This window comes from Physella acuta, unplaced genomic scaffold (assembly GCF_028476545.2).
Source record: "Physella acuta isolate Inbredline_101_S28 unplaced genomic scaffold, ASM2847654v3 ptg000606l, whole genome shotgun sequence".
NCBI lineage: Eukaryota > Metazoa > Mollusca > Gastropoda > Physidae > Physella > Physella acuta.
In genome coordinates, this window is record NW_026732125.1 from 339,938 (window position 1) to 360,984 (window position 21,047).

The following is a 21,047-nucleotide window of genomic DNA, read 5'->3' on the forward strand; positions in this document are numbered from 1 at the left end:
AAACTGATATTAATTAACAAAAAAAATGAAACTTAAAAAAAAACTTTTATAAAAAATACATCATTTTTTTTTTGTTAAAAAAATTTGAACTTATGTCAGATCTTATTACACATCTAATAATAGTCAGCTAATGAGCTTGACTATTTCATTTTTTTTTTATTAATACAGGATGAGGGTAAAGTGTAATACAGGAATCAACTAGCCCCAAAATCTATATCAGTAAGGTCAGGAGGGTGGGTGGGAGGGAAGTGGGCTTATCTAAAGGTAATACTGGATATTATTAATAGTATTAAAGTTGGTACTATGTCTAAGTTGTGGAATTAATAAACACATTGTCTACCACAGTGGTTCTCAACATATCACAAGCTTACAGCCCTGGATCATGATCACATGGAGCATTCTGCCCCAATCAATCTCCAACTGTTGAGAACCACTGGTCTACATCTCTTTGAGATAAATCTGTTAACTTCTTGTGGTTAAATTTAAGTCAAAGGGGGATTTTCATTCCTAGTGCAGGTTTCACGTTTTTGTGTTTCTGTGATTTGAGTATTTTAAATCTTTGAAATTTCAATTTAGTTTATATGTTAATGGAAATCCAAGGTAAAATATTTTTTTTTTTTTAATTTCTAACCTCTTGATATCATTGAAGTATAAGTTCTTTTCATAAAAAAAAAAGAATAATAGAAACAAAATAAATAAAAGAGAATAAAATATAATTTAAAAAAAAAGATAAATGTAAGTGAAGTAAATAAAGAAATTGTTTTTTAAAATTACTATAAGTGGCTTCTGAAAATATTTTTTCATTGCTTGTATGTAGTTGAAAACACAGGCTTAGTATTAACCATTGTAAAACAGGTAGGAGAGATAACTAAGTAAAAGAGGAAGGAAAGATTACTCTAGCCAAGAAGAACATCACACCTCTAAAGTGTCAGCAGAGAGGAATCTAGCTGAGGAGCAGTAACACAGCAGCTGCCATATCTGGTCTATGGGATCATTTCCAAAAGTAAGAACAAGTAACAAGACACATGGGATGGTAACTTGATATTTCAGATACAGTTTTTGTAGAAGTGTTAATTTTTTTCAGTGTTCCCATCCTATGTTTCTGTTTTTACTAATGAATCAATATCTAGCAAGAAAAAACAAATTTGTGAAAACAAATTTAATAATTTTTTAAATTCGGTTTTTTAAGTTTGATTTAATTCATGTTTGTTTTCACATTTTTTGTTAATTCTTTAAGCTATTAAAAAAATTGTTGTTTCTTTTCTATATTAGATTAAGTACTCACCAAATACTCTCTTTGGAATGATTGCAATGTCAGACTCTAGCGGCTTACTGCGGCCATATTTGTTTTCAGCGTAAATTCTGAAGAAATGTTCTTGGTTTTCATACAAAGCTGCGCATGTGAAGATGTTGACAGATGAGTCTGTGCGGCCGCAGTACATCCAGGCTCTCTTCCCCTCCTCATGGCGCTCCACCACATAGCTTGTTATTGGGGAACCCCCATCAGATGACGGAGGCTGCCATTGGATGGTTGCTGAGTCTCTTGTTATTTGCAGGGTTTTGATTGGACCAACCGGGCTAGATGGAGGTCCTAGGAGTTCAAAATCAAATCATTTAGCCTCAATTTTGTTTTGCTGTTTACATGTAAAAGAGAAAACTCATTAATAATGAAATGGTATTACTAATAAGAATTTTTTTTTGGAATAACTTGTTTTTAAACTTAGTTTTGTAATGCACAACTCAATAATTTAGTTAATCTGTTATTTTCAAAGGTTAACAAAACAAACATTTCTAAAATCACACTGAACTTTGAAGTTCTGCTTATTTAAATATATTCAAATTAATTTCAAGCCCTTAATTAAAAAAATGGTAAACATATTTTAGAAAAGATGTTTCATGTCTGATATCTCATAAGTTTTATAGTATAGAAAATAACAACAGCAATGTTTAAATCAAAATTGAAACATTTTTCAATGATTTAGCCCAGATTTAGCTGTTACCATAAGGACTCTTGGGTTTGACTGTCTGGTCTGATGTTAAAGGCTGGCTGATGCCCACTTTGTTTTCAGCCATCACACGGAACTGGTACTCAACACCTTCCAGAAGGTTCTCAACCTGGTGGGTACAAACAGGTTATCTTTAAAAATCTGGAGGGTATTTCTTTTTTTTTAAATCTGCTAGCATTTTATTATTGATATTTACAAAATTGTCGCAACAAACCTTGAAAGTCTAATATTTAATGATTTTAATTTTAAAAGCCACAAACAAGTTAAATAAAGAGGATACTAAATTTGAAATAAATCAAATGCTACAGTTTTTCTTACAATTTAAAAAAAAACTATAACTACAAACTAAATGTTTATAGCTTTAAAATTACATGGCTTTTAATGTCATTTACTTTTGATAGTATTCAAAAAGTGTGAAAATTTAAATAGTAGAATTACACTGAAAATAGGACAATATAACAGCAGTGATTTTTCTAAGTACCTTAAATGTGGTTTCATCAGAAGGTATAGAATCCACTCTAAGCCACTTTGGACGTCTCAGATCAGATTTCTCAATGATGTAGTGTTTGACAGGACTGCCACCATCAAATTTAGGACTTGACCACATCAGAGTGACCGTGTCCTCTGTGATGTTTGTTAGCTCTAGTGGTCCAATGGGGGCTGATGGTTTTTCTATGATGAGAACAGAAAACAATGCAAGCGTTTGGACATGAGTTTTTGTAGCAAGTCATAGAAAAATGGGAATTCAATTTTACTTAAATTATTTTAAGGTTATGTTTAGAAGCCAGGTTTTGGTACAATATAATTATGGTCCATTTTCAAAAATTAATTTTGATTTATTTGTAGTATTATGATTTTAGAATAATGAAAATCAATTTATATATATATATATACATATATATAAATTGGCAGCGCCTTATATATATATATATATATATATATATATATATATATATATATATATATATATATATATATATATATATATATATATATATATGCCAATTTTTTCCAACAGATTATCTTACCCAGTGGCTTTGAGGGTACAACCGAGGCTGACAAGTTTCCAGGTTCACCAAGACCAGCAGAGTTCTTGGCCCTGACTCTGAACTCGTACTCGTACCCCTCAATCAGGCCCCTGACCACACACTTGCAAGTGGTGCCCTCTGTGTCAGCAGCTGTCACCCATGACGCTGCCTTGCCCTCACGCTTCTCTACGATGTAGCTTGTGATGTGTGCGCCTCCGTCGTATCGGGGTTTCTGCCACTCAAGTGTGACAGAGTCGCGGTCAATGGAGAGGCAGGCAACATCCTGAGGTGGGCCTGGGGGCTCTGGAAGGCAAAAAAAAAATACTAATTAATCTAGAATATATGCAAAACAAGTAAACTATTTACTTTAAACATGTACTTTGACATTTCAATAAACTAAAAATTTACACAGCAAATTATTCTCAAAGGATAACTTATATATAACTCTAACTGATATCCTTATCTCTTGACCATAACAAACCAAAATAAAAATCACCATAATATTGCATCAAATCACCTAGGATTTTCGTTTAGAGAAAAAGATTTATTTTTATCAAAATGTAACTGAAATCTTGAGGCTAAAAATTTATTATATTAAAAAAATTGATTTCATCACCCACCTATGGGTTTCTCTGGTGTGATGGGCTTCAACAGTGTCAGAGGTTCACTGAGACCCTCCATGTTTTCTGCCATCACCCTGAATGTGTAAGGACGGCCCTCCAGAAGATTGCGGGCCTTGATGGACCTGGTCTTGGCCTCAGTGTGTCCAACTCGCGTCCACTGTTGCTTGCCTGCCTCGCGCTTCTCTATGAGGTATCCCAGGACTTCAGTGCCTCCGTCTTCCTCTGGGGGTGACCAGTCCAGCTGGGCAGATTCATCTGTGATGTCAGAGACGACCAAGTCTCTTGGACTGGATGGAACATCTAGAGAAAGTAGGACAAAGTTTGGTGAATATAGGCCAGAAATTATTTTTTTTGTGCAAACCTAAAAATATTTAAGCTACTTGAACAATTCTAATTTTTTTAAAAAACTGTTTCAGGGTATTTCATATTAAGAAAAACAGTTCATTGATCCCAAGGCCAGTGTTGTTTACTTTTCTGTCACATACATTTTGCTATATGAAAGTAATACTCGTGTTATCCAAATATTGGTACCATTTCATAAGCCGTATCATTATAATTAAAATACCAGCATGGCTAACAACATTTCAACACTAAACTAAATGGTTAATTAATGATCATCAGTGAATCTAGCTGTTGTCACAAAAGGTGTAGCTAACTAACAATAATGAAATATTCACATAAGGCGGAGTCTTCAGATGTTATACATAGAGAACGAAACACAAACACATGTGTAGCTTGAATAGAGAACAAGTGATAGTTGTCTCTGTGGTAAAAAAAAAGTCACCCAGCTTAAACTGACAGAAAAAAAGCTGTGTCCAGCTTGCATCCACTTACTGTAAGGACTCTTGCACTTGATGGAGGCCTTCATGTCCAGGTGTTCACCCACACCCAGCTTGTTCTCAGCGTAGATGCGGAAGTTGTAGTCGTGGTCAGTCACCAGGCCACTGACCAGACAGTTGGTGTTGGTGGATGGCACACGGGCAGCGCGGACCCAGCCTCCTCTTTGAATGTCCAGCTTGTCTATGATGTAGTGGGTTATCTGGAAAAAATTCATTAGAAAAATATTACCTAATTACTGTATACAAGTAAAATAAGCAGTTTATTATAATAAACTTATACTTTTAAGAACTTTTTTCATCAAGAGTAGAAAAAAAAATATAATAATCCCAAAAATATAGATTGATCTTAAAAATTATGGAAGGTTCTCAATTTGTATCTTTTAAATTTTAAGAGGTGTTCTTATATCATTCAGGTCCAGTGGTAATTTTACCTGACCAACCAAGGTAAAATTCTAACTAAACAGGTCGATGTAGGACAGTGAGTGTAAATGAACCACTTACAGGTGAGCCACCATCATCCAGAGGGGGTTGCCAGGAGAGCTTGATAGAATCCTTGCTGACATTCTCAGCTTTCAATGGACCTCGAGGTGCTCCTGGTGGCTCTGTAGACAGTCAACACAATAAGGTTAAGACACAATAAATGTAGATTATAGAGAAAAAACAGCGTCATTAAAGTAAGGTTTGTAGGCATCAAGTGTAGAGTGTATAGTAAAAACTGTGTCATTAAAATAAGGTTTGGAAACATCAAGTTTAGCATATAGAATAACACAATGTGTTTAAAGATATGGTCTCACACCTGTACCATTAATGATAAATTATAACACAAAGACCATCCTGTCTAAAGCTTAATGTTTATATCTCTCAGCCCTAATGGGTACTTGTTCCAAATTGAGCATAGAGCTAACCACACTCAGAGGCGTAGCGACCCTTCCCTGCGCCCGGGGACAAACATTCGATTTGCACCCCCCCTCGAACTTTTCATTTGCACCCCCCCTCAAACTTTCGATTTGGCGCCCCACCTAAGGTCGGCGCCCGGGGACATATGTCCCCCCCACGGCCCCCCTCGCTACGCCTCTAACCACACTATCCCATATATATATATATATATATATATACACCTATATGCAGAGTTCAGAGAAAAAGATGGACACTAATCCATCTATTTCATGGACCATCTAATCTGAAAGTGTATTTGACTTTTAAAACAGTGAAAAGTGAAGACAAACTTACCCAGTGGTCTTGACGGAACAACAGTAGACTCTGTCTCTACAGGCTTACTGCGACCAATCACATTCTGGGCACAGATCCTGAACCTGTATGGCTCTCCTTCAGTCAGGTTTCTGATCAGCTGTCGTGTAGCGTTAGGATCAACCTCAGCCACTGTTTTCCATTCTGGCAGAATTCAAACAAAAATATTTTATCAAGAGATCTTTTAGTTATGAAGTTTACAGCTTGCTATGTTAGAATTAGGTATTCTTTTAAGAAGTTTAAAAATAAAGTAGTTTAAAAATAAAGTATTACCATTAGATTTGCTGTCCATTGCCTCAATGATGTAGGCTGTTAAGGGGGAACCACCATCATCTAAAGGTGGCAACCAATCAAGGGTTACTGAATCAGGTTGGATTTTACTTGCTCTCAGCTTGCCAGATGGTGAGCCAGGTTTTTCTGCATTTGGGTTTTAAAAATAAGTTAATTTAATTTTAAAATTAACTTTATGATATTTAAAAGTATAAGTTAAAAATAAACAATATTAACACACTCTAATTGTTTTAAAAAGTAAAATAAAACCAACAAACCAGGTGCTCTACGGCATGTCACTGGGGCATCTGACTCTAGAGGGCTGCTCACACCTTCAGCATTTTCAGCAAACACCCTGAAAATGTAGTTGCTCCCCTCCATGAGTCCAGTCACCTCAAAGGTGTGGACAGTAGGCTTGACAGCATCCACCTGCAGACATAAGTTCACATGGTAATATATAGAATAAGTTTACATGGTAATATATAGAATAAGTTCACATGTTAATATATTGAATAAGTTCACATGTTGATATACTGAATAAAGTCACATCAATATACAGAATAAGTTTACATGTTAATATATATTAATATATGATTAATAAAGGTTTGCTGTGTCCTTCTCCATTTAGATACTAAACAAGCTATGGGTCAAAACCTAAATAAAGACATTAGTTTTTGTACCTTCATCCAAGCCTGCCTCTTGGCATCCCTGCGCTCTATGGTGTATCTTTTGATGGGTAAGCCTCCATCTTTCTCAGGGGCCTTCCATGAGATGGTAGCAGTGGTGCTTGTGATATCTTTCACCTCTAGTGGGCCAACTGGAGCTGATGGGGGCTCTGAAAGAGAAGTTCTCCATTTTTAAAAGTTGAAAATTTGACTTTTTGAACAATTAATACAAAGGTAAAATCTTTGCTTCGATTTCATTAAGTATTTTGTTCAATATGATTTCTTGCCTTACAAAAACACTAATTTTTATTTAAAAATGGGCTAATATATGGATTCAAATTTAAGTTAGTTGATGTATATTCAGTGTAAAGTCAGAAGACGTACTGTATGGGCTCTGTGGGACTACTGCATCATCTAGGACAGCTGGTTCGGATATTCCGGCCACATTTTCTGCCATGACCCTGATGTCATAAGACTGACCCTCTGTCAGGTACAGAACTTCTGCTGATGTGACAACAGATTTTACCTGTTGGGAAAAAGTTGTTTTCAATTTAGAATTTCACATTTTATAAAATTGATAACTAAACAGAAATTCATATTTCTGAATGAAATCTCAAAATAAATCTTTTTATTTTAAGTATTAACTTTGTAAAAACATTTTTTACAATTTTTGAATAATTCAATTATTTAACTTGATTTAAACTAAAATTGATCATCCATTTTTTAATGTTACTATACAACATATTTTCTATAAAACAAGTTACTTAAAAACATACATAAATATTGCACAAAACAACTTAGACAAATTCCTTTATCCACATTTCATTCATCATATTAACACATAGCCTCCAGTTTACACACACCCTTACACCTATTGTAAACAGCTTTCAATTAAAACACAGAACAGTTTACATTAGTCCTATCAAAAGTCCTACTAAAGTCCTATATGAACCAGCCAAAGCATGACTCACCCTGTCAACGTGAGCCCATGAGGATTTATAGGTTTCCTTCTTCTCTATGATGTAGTTGGTGACTGGAGATCCTCCGTCACTCTTGCTGTGGTCCCAGGCGATGGTGACCGCGTCGCGCTGCACCTCAGTGGCCCGCAGGTTCTCAGGTGGGGATGGAGGCTCTGGAAAATTTCATCAGGTGTTGAAGCTACATGCTACTAAATAACTTACCACATAACTTAAACGTAGTGATAGCGTTTCACTAAACTACTTTTTAGTAAAACCACAAATTACATAACTAAATAACTTCACTGATAGGTTTTATAGGGTCGCTTATTACTAAAATCATACCCGCCATAATTTAATAAACACATTGATACATCACCTAACTCAAATACTGAACTTACTTATAGCATTCGTTTGGACTATTTTCGACTAAAGCCATACATCACACACTAAACTCACTCATAGCTTTTGTTGGGGCAACTTATCATTACAATCACACATCACACACTGAACTCACTCATAGCTTTTGTTGGGGCAACTTATCATTACAATCACACATCACACACTGAACTCACTCATAGCTTTTGTTGGGGCAACTTATCATTACAATCACACATCACACACTGAACTCACTCATAGCTTTTGTTGGGGCAACTTATCATTACAATCACACATCACACACTGAACTCACTCATAGCTTTTGTTGGGGCAACTTATCATTACAATCACACATCACACACTGAACTCACTCATAGCTTTTGTTGGGGCAACTTATCATTACAATCACACATCACACACTGAACTCACTCATAGCTTTTGTTGGGGCAACTTATCATTACAATCACACATCACACACTGAACTCACTCATAGCTTTTGTTGGGGCAACTTATCATTACAATCACACATCACACACTGAACTCACTCATAGCTTTTGTTGGGGCAACTTATCATTACAATCACACATCACACACTGAACTCACTCATAGCTTTTGTTGGGGCAACTTATCATTACAATCACACATCACACACTGAACTCACTCATAGCTTTTGTTGGGGCAACTTATCATTACAATCACACATCACACACTGAACTCACTCATAGCTTTTGTTGGGGCAACTTATCATTACAATCACACATCACACACTGAACTCACTCATAGCTTTTGTTGGGGCAACTTATCATTACAATCACACATCACACACTAAACTCACTCATAGCTTTTGTTGGGGCAACTTATCATTACAATCACACATCACACACTGAACTCACTCATAGCTTTTGTTGGGGCAACTTATCATTACAATCACACATCACACACTGAACTCACTCATAGCTTTTGTTGGGGCAACTTATCATTACAGTCACACATCACACACTGAACTCACTCATAGCTTTTGTTGGGGCTACTGCTCTCTCTGTCTCCAGGTATTCACCCAGCCCTATCTCATTTTCAGCAGCCACCTGGAACTTGTACTTCTTGCTGGTGTCCAGATTGGGCACTGAGATGTTGGTCTTGAAGCCATCGGTGGTTCCCACATCAACCCATTTGGATGACGGAGAATCCTCTTTCATCTGTGGAAAAAATGGGTGTGTACAATTTGTAAAATTTAATTTACTTATAAAGGCCTATATTTTTTCATCTCTATCTGTTTATATTTATATAAATATATACATCTTGAAATAAAAATATACATATACATAAATAAATAAATTAGCCTATATATATATATATATATATATATATATATATATATATATATATATATATATATATATATATATATATATATATATATACACACATATGTATATAATGTAAAATGTGTATAGGCATATCCTTGTTCATCTATTTATTTATATGCATCTGTTTATATTGCTAATATCCTGAAGAACACGTATGTTTTAATTAACTGCTGAAGGTGAAAATTTTGGTAAAGAGCTGGAGTTAAAACTGACCATTATTAACTCTCAGATAACACAAAATATGCTGTAAACCACTTTAAAGACTCACAGGTAAAATATGTTAGCACCTGAGGTGTAGAAGCAAGCCTTACCTGTACTTTGTATTTCTTAATCCTGGCACCTCCATCATTGGTTGGTGGTTTCCACTCCACTGTCAGTCCATCCTCAGTGGACTTGGGTACGTGAATGGTCACTGGTTTGCCAGGTGGCTCTGTTGCAGACACAATTTTTGTGAGAATAAGATTATTAATGTTTACATACATTGCTACTAAGTTCTTACATCAAATAATACACATCAAAATAATTGTAAAAAATTGTTGATATATAAAAAGATGTTTTTTCATAAACGTTTCCTGGTTTAGACACAATTTTTGTGAGAATACCATTTTTAATTCACAAATAATTAGCAACTAAGATCATATATCAAAATTGTCAATTTATAGATAATTAGTTACTAAGATCATACATCACGATTATTACTTCATACATACCTAATAAGATTTTATATCAAAGAAGCTCACATCAAATTGTGTAAATTTAATAGCAGATATATAAAAAGTGCTTTAGTCTAAAACCTTACCTTGTTTTATTCTTGGAGTAACAGACTCTGTTCCCTCCAATGGCTGGCTCTCCCCCTCTGCGTTGACCGCCCGGATGCGGAAGAAGTACTCATTGTTTATAACCAGGTTGCGGGCAGTGTACTTGGTGACATCACCTTTAGTGACACCAGCTCTGCCCCACATACTGCGCCGAGATTCACGGATTTCAACAGAGTAATTCAGGATGGGTGAGCCTCCATCAGACTTAGAGGGAGACCACTCTAAATCACAGGAGTCCTGAGTTACTGTTAGTATCTTCAATGGTGCCTCAGGGGGAGATGGGACTTCTGATTTTAAAAAATACAGAAATAAAATTTAACATTGAGGAAATGTTTTCATTAGTAAGTTTTATAAATATCAATTCTGACATTTAATTATGATCCTCAATATTAACTTTGTTTAAATAGTTTTTTTTAACATTGCATTTTGAAGTTTGAGATACTAGCATTAGAAAATAGCTTTATGTAATTAAATATTAAAGTTAGTATCTGGCTAAAATAGAAATATAATTGAAAAATGATTTTTAAATATAAAAAAGAATTCAAAAGAAAATTATAGATGTTATTTTATAAGAGATATTGAAAAAAATAACTTAAAAAAAAGAAATGCTTTTTTTAAACTCACCAAATGGAGATTTAAGCATCACTGGTTTGTCCATCTCTAAGAATGGACTGGTGCCTTGCTTGTTGACCGCGGCGACACGGAAGTAGAACTCGCTACCTTCCACCAGAGCTTTGACTGTGACAGTTGTGGCGTCAGTCAGTGTCTTTTCTGCGCGGGTCCAGTTCATCCTCAGGGCTTCTCTCTTCTCTATGATGTACCCCGTGATGCCAGAACCTCCATCATCCTCAGGGGGTCCCCACGTCAGGGACACAGAATCTCTTGTGAGAACCTTTGCACTGATTGGCTTAGTTGGAGTGCTGGGTGGACCTGAGTAAATACATAAGAGTTGGACTTAGAGTTGTTACAGGGTTTTACAATAGTTACTACGTGTAAGAAATATTAAGGTGTGCACCAGGTGGTATCATAGGTGTGTCACCATCTTAAGGTTGATACAGGGTTTTACAATAGTCACTAAGTGTAAGAAATATTCTGAAAAAAAACACCCAGCAATTTTTATTGCTATAAATTTGTCCAACTCCAAAATGGCATAAAAGTCACTTATTCGCAACCCACAACTTTTATCAAAATATTTTAAAAATGTAGAAATTTTTTATCAAAAGATCCACAAAACTATATTATCACAAATCATAAGCCCCCTTCCACCCTCTTCCACTATTGATGTGTGACATATGGACCACCCCTTAGAAGTAATTAATGAAATGAAAGTTTCCTAAAATTAAATAAAAAATAATTACCTTTCTGGCGTTGTGGCACTACAGAGTCAGATTCAAGAGGTTTGCTAGCTCCGACCTTGTTGAAAGCAGTGATTCGGAACCAAACCTTCTGACCTTCTGTAAGATCCTTGACCTTAATCTTGGTGACATCAGCATCTGTGATGGTCACTTCTGTCCACACGTCCTGTTTAGAGCTAACTTCAACCTTGTAGGCTGTGATAGGAGAGCCTCCGTTTTCTCTGGGGGGCAGCCACTCCATGATCAGACCAGTGGCCTCGATGTTGGTGAACCTCACTGGTCCCACTGGCCTTTCTGGGGCAACTGGGAATAACACAGCAGATAAGTGGAATGAGATTTTGTGTTCAAGTATAGACTACATGAGCACACACTCATAGGAAACTGGGTTAGGTAAAGGTCTTTTAATTGAGTCAGAAGAATGTTCACACAATTTTAACAGAGGAAGTACAGACAGCTGGGCCACTCTTCATACACAATGGCTACTAGAAGATAGGCCAATCAATCACGTTTTAAACCATGGCCAAATCACAGATGAGCTACACAATCTATTCATACACATTGGCCAAAGAAGCAGGCATAAACCTTTCTACCAAGTTTTCTATACTATTTCATGTAGTAAAGAACTTTAATTATTTGTATGAAAGAGATTAAACAGATAATGCTAATAGACATTATTTGGAAAACAAATTACAAGGGTGGCCTCAATTACAAACAGGCATACCTGGTTCTCTGAGTGGAATAACTGCCTCAGTTAACTCAACAAAAGGTCCGAACCCTTCTTCATTTTCTGCAGAGACGCGGAAGAAATACTCCGCCCCTTCCAGCAGTGAGGGCACGTCTATGGTGGTGGCTTTGACAACTCCGGCCTTGATCCAGGATCCCCAGCGCTTGTCACGGCGCTCCACCAGGTAGGAAGTGATGGGCAGACCTCCAGTGTCTGAGGGAGGCTTCCACTGGAGGCTGGCTGAGCTGGAAGTGATTTCTGTGGTTTTCAGACTTTCTGGAGCACCGGGTTTGTCTGTTGGAGAAACGTTAAAGCTTTTTACTATATATATTTATATATTTATTTAAAACTGCGCAATGGAAATCTGCACACATAAAAGCGTGTAAGTACATTTTGCTTTCTTAAATTGAGCATTTATAGACATGAACAAAGAGTGACTACATGTACGCTTTAGCATAATGAAAACATTTCCATGAAATATGACAAAATTTAAGCATATTAGTGTAATTAGATTATTTTTGTGCATTTTTCTATTTACCCATTTTTTTGGAACATGATATTAGATATTTATTTATCGCAAGATTTTATAATTTTTATATTTTACAAAAAATGCTAATTTTTAAAGTGTTTTTTTTTAATTTAATTTATTTAATTTTTTTACTTCCCTTTTTTTTTAAAATTGCATTTTTAGTATTCAAGTTCAAAAAGTTATATACTTGACGTTACATTTTAATAATAGAAGGCTCTCAAAACTTACTGTATGGAGATTTAGGAACAAGTGGGTTCTCTCCCTCTAGTGGTTTGGACTGTCCAACAACATTCTCAGCCGTGACGCGGATGAAGATCTCCTGACCTTCCTGCAGGTGAGTCAGCTCACAGGTGAGCTTGTCCCCACTGATTCTCTCCACAGGCAGCCATGTTGTCTTCCAGCCCTCACGCTTCTCCACGATGTAGTGGGATATGGGAGCGCCTCCGTCATTCTTGCTGTGTTTCCAGGAGACACGTGCACTGCGTTTTGTTATTTCTGAGAACACTAGAGGTCCCTCAGGAGCAGATGGGGGATCTACAAACAGAGGTAAAGTAAATACACACATACAGATTATATATATATATATATATATATATATATATATATATATATATATATATATATATATATATATATATATATATATATCTATATATATATATATATATATATATCTATATCTATATATATATATATATATATATATATATATATATATATATATATATATATATATATATATATATATATATATATATATATATATATATATACACATATACATATATATAAATTAATTTTTTTTAAATTTATTAATTATTAGTTTTACATTTTTTTTTGTGTAACAAAAGTAATATTTTTGCATTAATTAGCTACTTATTTTTTTAGGTGACTCACAGATGGGTTTGTCCAGCTTGATGGCCTTAGATGTGACAGCTTTGTCGCCCACTCCCACATCATTTTCAGCAGAGACAGCAAAAAGCCACTCAGTCTCCAGCTCTAGGTCTGAGACTTGCAGGTAGTTTTTGTAGCCATCCACAGACACAACCTACGATATTTTAACAATAAAGTATATATGAGATATTGCTAAATTAATTTAATATAAGCCTCTAATCCTGAAATATTAATTATAACTTAAGATATAGTAATAATACTACTTGATCCTTAAAAAGGTTACTTTAAATCTGAAATTCATTAAAAATATATCGGCAAGAAATTATTCTTCGGACAAAATTTCTGTACTCTAACAGCTAACATTGCAATCACTCTAGAAATGATATAAATAATGCACTGTTAAATGTAACCTAGGATTTATCAATAAAAGTTACCTTCTCCCATTTATCTGTGCCCTTCTTGGATTTTTCAATGATAAACTTCTTAATTTTAGATCCACCATCATTTTCAGGAGCAGACCACTCTAAAGTCAAATTGTCTTTGCCAATGTTTCTAACATACAGTGACTGTGGTGCACTTGGGCAAGCTGTAAAAATGTATTTCAATATTAACAAAAGTAAGAAAATGTGAAGTATTACCAGTGTGAGTTAATGTCTAAATAGAACTAGAATTAAAACAGATTATGTAAACTTTACAAAAAGAAGATTAACTTACACAAAATTTTCTGAGGCCTGATTAGTTCACTGATGAGACCTTGACTTTGACCTTCCTTGTTGACAGCAATGACCTGAGCAACATACTCGTTATCTGGCACAAGTCCGGTCAAGGTGATCGTTGTTTCATCAGCTCTCAGTTCCTTGAAGTTGGTCCAGGCTGACCTCCTGGCTTCCCTGAGCTGCACCAGGTATCCTGTCACAGGTGTGCCACCATCTGAGTCTGGAGCATTCCATGTGATGACAGCGGTCTTGTCAGTGACGTCAGTGACTTTGACTGGGCCAACAGGTGAGGACGGTACATCTGGATAAAACACAAACTTAAATCTACATCTGAACAATAGTAAAATGTTATCTTAAATTTATGACATCATTGTATTTTAATTTGATATTTATATAATAAACTTCAAAAGTTTAATTAAACAACTTATTATTATAAAATATTATTAGCAATCTTTATGTTTTTGCAATGTTTTTGCTTTCATATTCAGTATTAATGTTAAATGCAACTATTAATTACTGCAAATTTTCTAGTTATATAAATCTAACACTCATATTTAAGACTTTACTTTAAACAAATTTTTAAACAACTCACCAAATGGACTCTTGATCTTCACCGGCTTGTCCATCTCCAAAGGTTCACTCATGCCAACTTTGTTTTCAGCAAACACACGGAAGTACAGCTCAGAGCCGTCAATCAAGTTCTGGACACAGTAGCTGGTGATGTCTGGGGAGACTTTGTCCACGCGGCTCCAGCTGGTGCGGGTGGCATCTCTCTTCTCTATCAGGTAGTTCTTGAGGGGTGCTCCACCGTCATCCGTTGGTGGCTTCCAGTGGAGGGTGGCTGAGGTCTTTGACACATCCTGAACAAGCAGTGGCCCCACTGGCTTAGAAGGCTTGGCTATAAAGATAAGCAGAAAATGTACATTTAAATTTTTTTTTTCTTAAAAGGCTGGGCTATAAAGATAAGCAGGAAATTTACATTTAATTTTTTTTTTTTAAATTGTATAGTTACTTCTCTGATACTATTAATGTTAACAGACACTATTTTTACTTTTACATATACTTATAAAGCATAAGACAGATCAAACTTACAGGCTTTTTTCTGTGGCACCAAAGTTTCAGACTCCAAAGGTTTGCTCTTTCCAACTTTGTTTTCAGCAAACACCTGGAAGACATGCTTGGAGCCTGTCTTCAGGTCCTTGACCTTCAACTTGGTGCTTTTGCCTTCAGTTCTGCCAATGTCCTTGAACTCCTCGCCATTAACAGACATCCTGACTGTGTGGCCTGTGATTGGTGTTCCGCCATCTTCTTTTGGCAGAAGCCAGTCCAAGGTGACTGAGGTTTCTGTGAGATCCTCAAATCTGATTGGTCCAGTGGGGATAGAAGGTGCCACTGAAATTTTTCAGAAAACATTATTAACATATGAACGTCTTAATGTTATTTTAAATTAATAACAAACTCCATGCCAATGTTAACCTGTTTCACTGTTGCTCAAACAAAAATTATATTTAAAAACTTATTTGAAAAATAAATATATTTATTATTTAGAAAATAAAAAATAAAAGAAATGAACCATATTTAAAAAAAAAATACAGCTTTACATTTATTACATTAAAATACTAGGTTATGAGTTATTTAAACAAGAATAAAAAAACAAAACAAAAAAAAAATTTTAATAAGAATATACAGTTGTTTTTTTTTATTTAAAAAAAATTATTCATGCATTAAAAATTTAACTAAACACAGATTTCTATAATAACATGCCCCTAACAGATAGGATTACGCAACAAGGAATAAGATAATGGATACCCTAGATAGCATGCTAGGAGATGAAAAAGGAAGAATCTGGTGCTGAAATAGTGTATGCTTGTCAATGTTTTCATCAAATGTAAAACCAACATTGTGGTGTGACGTTTTTTTTTTTTTTTTTAATTAATCTTACATGACATACAGAAGCAATGGAGTAGCTAAACTATGGAATCATTAAGCAATGGTCTACATACAATCATACTTTAAGCTATGATTGTTTTGTTATATTTAGTTGTTTGTTTTGTTACTTTTAGTTGTTTTTTTATAATTAGTTGTTTGTTTTGTTATTTTTAGTTGTTTTTTTATAATTAGTTGTTTGTTTCGTTATTTTTAGTTGCTTGTTTTGTTATTTAATTGTACATTTTGTTATATTTAGTTGTTTGTTTTGACAAATGTGGCATCAAACAGCTTAGGGAATCTACTCTATGTATCAATCAATGAAAGAAAAGGCATTTCTACATAGATAGGAATATAGAAAAATCTACGTAGATAGGAATATAGCAAAACATTTTTTTTTCTTTACTAGGTTGTTGAGGTCTGGTTTCAAGCTATCAATCATTAAATGCTGTGGAGTTATCCATGGCTACATAAATAGGTAACATGGTTCAAAAAGATATGGCTGCATTTCTTTATGAAGGAAAAAACCTATCATCTCTACAATAAGGAGAAAGATGGGATTCAAACAAGGGTTGTATTTTTTTTTCTTCAAATACTACAAGGCTTGAAATTATGGGATGTAAACCTGGTGGTCTCCCAGGAGTTATGGCTTCTTTAGTTTCTAGAGGTTCACTCCTTCCTTCAGCGTTTTCCGCAAAAACTCGGAAAACATATTCGTTTCCTTCTAGAAGATTCTGGATGCAGTAGGTGTTTATATTTGGTTTGACAGTGTCCACTTTAATCCAGGCCGTGTACTTGGTGTCTCTCCTCTCTATGTAGTAGCTGACCAGATCTAAGCCCCCGGTGTTAACAGGGGGTTTCCACTTAATTGTGATATCAGTGACGCCTACATTGTCAACTATAATTGGCCCTTGGGGCGCTTCTGGTACAGCTGTTGGTTAGGGTTAGGGGTTAATTGACATTTAACATTGAAAAAATAATATTGTGATTTGTTTTTTACATTTCTGTGCAAAAATAAATTTTTGAAATAAAATACTTCATTTAAAAAATAAATCTGTATGTTAAATGCAGTGAAGAACGTCAAAAATGTGTTATGAAAAGTTTTTGCAATATGTTATCAGATTAAACTTACTGAATGGGCTTCTTGGTTTGTAAGGTGTAGTTGTTTCAATAGACTTGGATGCCCCAACAGAATTTTCAGCAAACACTCTAAACATGTAGTCTTGGTCTTCTTTAAGACCTTGGACACAGTGGGTCAGCTTCTGGCCAGGTGCCTCTGGCTTGACCTTGGAGACATGTTGCCAGGTTGTCTTCCAGCTCTCACGCTTCTCAAGGACGTAGTGCTGGATGGGGGAGCCGCCATCTGATTGGCTGGGGCCCCATGTGAGGGTGATGCTGGTCTTGCTGAAGTCTGTCATTGTTAGAGGTGGTTCTGGCTGGCCAGGTTTTTCTAAAAGTTTGATTTTAAAATAATTTTTTTATAACAGATCATTCAAACTGTATCACAATATGCTCAAAAAATTATTTAAAAATCAATCTGCAGTAAATCAGTTGACACCAAAACTAAATAGCAATGGAAAAAGATTTTTAGACTAATCTTCTGTACTTATTTTAGGCAGATTTAAATTTAAAAAACTAAAATTTAATATAGATACTTCAGATGAACTAATTATTATTACCCCATAATACATTTTTATAAAGAAATTCTTTATTTCCACAACACAGAATCAGCTTAAAAAATATTTAAAACTATCATACCTGGTGGCTTCTCCAGAACAACCTTATCAGACTCCAACCATTTGCTCTGGCCCATCTTATTGACAGCAGCGACACGGAAAGTGTACTCTGTCTTCTCCTTCAGGTCAGTGGCCTTGAACTTGGTGGTGAAACTTTCCACTTTGGACAGCTGTGTCCATTCCTTGGCTGCAATGCGGATTTCAAGGACATATTTTGTGACCTCGGACCCACCATCATCATCTGGGGGCAGCCAGTTGATGGTCAGTGTTGTGCTAGTGAAATCTGACAATCTGATTGGTCCTTTAGGAGCTCCAGGCTCACCTGGTTTTAAAATTAAAATAAATGAATTATAAATAAAAATAAATAAAACTAAACTTTTGTAATTGTTCAAAAATAAACTTTATATGCTGTTTAAACAGATTTGGCTGAGTAAATGTAATTCAAACTGCTTTAAAATTACTAAAGCTAATCCAAACTTTAAAATATAAAAATCATTAAACCGTAAAGGGTATTTGAAAAAAAATTAAAACAGTTGCATTTATCTGTATTCTTTAACTATCAATTTCTTTAAAGTTCACTAAAAATAATTAAAAGTACCTTTTAAATTAACATCAAATTCATTATGAATTAACAAAATTATTTTTAGATTTACCAAGAGGTCTTGTGAGTTTAATGGTAGCAGACGTCTCAAGTGGGGGGCTGACACCTTCAGAGTTTTCAGCCATGACCCGGAAGTGGTAGTCTACACCTGTGGTCAAGTTCTGGACAGTGTATGATGTTATCTCAGGCTTGATTTTCTCCACAGGTGTCCAGGTGGTGCGCTTGAGGTCACGGCGCTCGATGATGTAGGCCGTGATTGGCTGACCACCATCTGACTTGGGGGGCTTCCAGGTGAGAGTGACAGTGGTTTCTGTCATGTCTGACGTCTCTAGTGGACCTTGAGGGGCACTTGGTGGACCTGAGGGCAGGTAGTGTTATATTGAGACAATTAAACTAGGGTACCAGAGTGGATTAAAAAGTTTTGAAACAAAACAATTTGTTTATAATTTAATATTTTAAGTTAAAATTGGTAAAAATAAAGCAAAATACTATTTTTACCTGAGTGAATTAAAAAGATACAAAAAGTTTTGAAACAAAAAAAGGAGTAACAAAATTTAATGTTCTGATAGGTAATTGTTTTAATTGGGAAATTAAATTATATTTAAACAGAAGAAGAAAAAATATATATATATAATGTGTACTAATTTTTAAAGACAAATAATAATAGGACTAATAAACTATGATGTAAATGTTGCTTACTGAATGGATGTTTGGGGATGACTGAATCAGAGTCGAGTGGCTGTGACCTTCCAACTGTGTTCTGGGCCATGACCCTGAACAAATACTCCTGTCCCTCCTTCAAGTTCTGGACACAGTAGCTGGTGATGTCTGGCGCCACGACTGTTGCTGGTACCCAGGATGATTTCCAGGATTCGCGGTACTCTATGGCGTAGCCGTTGATGAAGTCACCACCATCATCTTCAGAAGGTTTCCAGGTGAAGGTCACGGAGTTTCTGGTGATCTCAGTGAATTTGATTGGTCCAACAGGAGCAGATGGTTTAGCTAAAAAAAAAATATTTTGTTTTTCCTTTAAATATTTATTTATTTCAATGGCTTCTGTTAATACTTTGCCATTAGTACTAAGTAAACAACATTTTTGATAATTCATATTTGCTATTAGTAAGTATTTTGATGGGATGGCATGGTTGAGTTATAGAGCTAACAATGGCAGACACTAAATAATAGAGTTTAATCCCTTGGTAGTTAACTGACCACAATCCTTTCATACGAATTTGTCAAAAGAAACAAGCTCTATTCCACCAGCTTAATGAACTATCAAGGGATTTTCTTTACATTCTTAAAAGTTGACATCACTGGTTTTTATAACTGCATAAAGCACTGATGTAACTCTACTTACATGAGGGTCTCTTGGGTTTCACAGAGTTCTCTGTCTCAAGACGACCACTCTGGCCTAACTTGTTCTCAGCCACAACAGCAAAGAAATATTTCTTTTTGTCACTCAAGTTCTTGAAGGTGTAAGACGAGTCAAACCCACCAACTTTTCCCACTTCCTTCCACTCATCCGATCCATCTTCACGGATCAGCAGGCGGTATCCAATCAGTTTGGATCCACCATCCGACTTTGGTGGACTCCACTCAACACTGACAAAGTCTTTGCCGATTTCTTTCACTTTCAGGTTAGTTGGTGCTGAAGGATTTCCTAGTCAAACAAAAGAAAAGGTTGGTTTGCAAAAGTACAACAATTAAATACAATAAAAAAATTTTTTTACTCTAGATCCAAACAGCAGTGTTCCACAAATTGTAACAAGGGTTAGATTAACTAGAGATCAAGAAGTTATTTTTTAAGCAAAATAGGTAAGGGATACATTTTTTTTTTCAACATACCTGCTGGTTTGATGGGCTTGATGGTTTCAGCAGATTCCAATGGCTGACTCTCCCCTTCATCATTGACAGCAATGACCCTGAACTTGTAGTCATTGCCTTCATTCAACTTGTCCACCTTGTAGGCCGTGACATCAGCAGGCACAGAGTCAGCCTTGATCCAGGCAGTACGACGCAGGTCCCTGTACTCAATGATGTAGCTCTGGATGGGCTTGCCTCCATCACTGCTGGGTGGCTTCCAGGTCAAGGTCACTGAGCTTTCCTCAAGGTTAGAGAAGCTGATTGGACCTTCAGGCTTGCTTGGTTTGTCTGAGCACAATGAATGAGATAGTGAATTGTAATGTGAATGAAAGGTCAATGATTAGAATTTTAATAGTTTTGTTCAGTGATGCAAACAAAGTTAAGTAAGTGCTTGGTGGTCAATGGGGCAGACTAAGTAAAGTTAATCTTTATTTGATATGAATGGATAGTGTGGTCAGCACTGAGCCCTTTACTTTGCTTATCTAAAGTCAGGTACTCAACAGAA

At 35.5% G+C, this 21,047-nt stretch overlaps 1 protein-coding gene across 5 annotated transcripts in view; it reads right to left on the reverse strand.

Annotated features, from left to right (window-relative positions):
• The window catches only part of LOC131947753 (titin), a gene marked incomplete at its 5' end in the record, with an annotated part of 410,194 nt that overhangs the window by 198,121 nt on the left and 191,026 nt on the right, over positions 1-21,047 (reverse strand). For all 5 annotated transcript variants that reach the window (XM_059309048.1, XM_059309047.1, XM_059309046.1 and 2 more), the window contains 32 exon segments: positions 1,286-1,591; positions 2,001-2,115; positions 2,488-2,678; positions 3,035-3,337; positions 3,655-3,957; positions 4,492-4,696; positions 4,998-5,098; positions 5,727-5,888; positions 6,018-6,161; positions 6,293-6,443; positions 6,695-6,849; positions 7,064-7,205; positions 7,651-7,811; positions 9,023-9,209; positions 9,692-9,810; positions 10,180-10,485; positions 10,823-11,128; positions 11,557-11,856; positions 12,275-12,571; positions 13,035-13,340; positions 13,704-13,854; positions 14,135-14,286; positions 14,415-14,717; positions 15,009-15,314; positions 15,509-15,808; positions 16,968-17,273; positions 17,475-17,792; positions 18,101-18,400; positions 18,732-19,037; positions 19,379-19,681; positions 20,037-20,339; positions 20,525-20,830. In XM_059309048.1, the coding sequence (XP_059165031.1) occupies positions 1,286-1,591; positions 2,001-2,115; positions 2,488-2,678; positions 3,035-3,337; positions 3,655-3,957; positions 4,492-4,696; positions 4,998-5,098; positions 5,727-5,888; positions 6,018-6,161; positions 6,293-6,443; positions 6,695-6,849; positions 7,064-7,205; positions 7,651-7,811; positions 9,023-9,209; positions 9,692-9,810; positions 10,180-10,485; positions 10,823-11,128; positions 11,557-11,856; positions 12,275-12,571; positions 13,035-13,340; positions 13,704-13,854; positions 14,135-14,286; positions 14,415-14,717; positions 15,009-15,314; positions 15,509-15,808; positions 16,968-17,273; positions 17,475-17,792; positions 18,101-18,400; positions 18,732-19,037; positions 19,379-19,681; positions 20,037-20,339; positions 20,525-20,830 (7,614 nt within the window).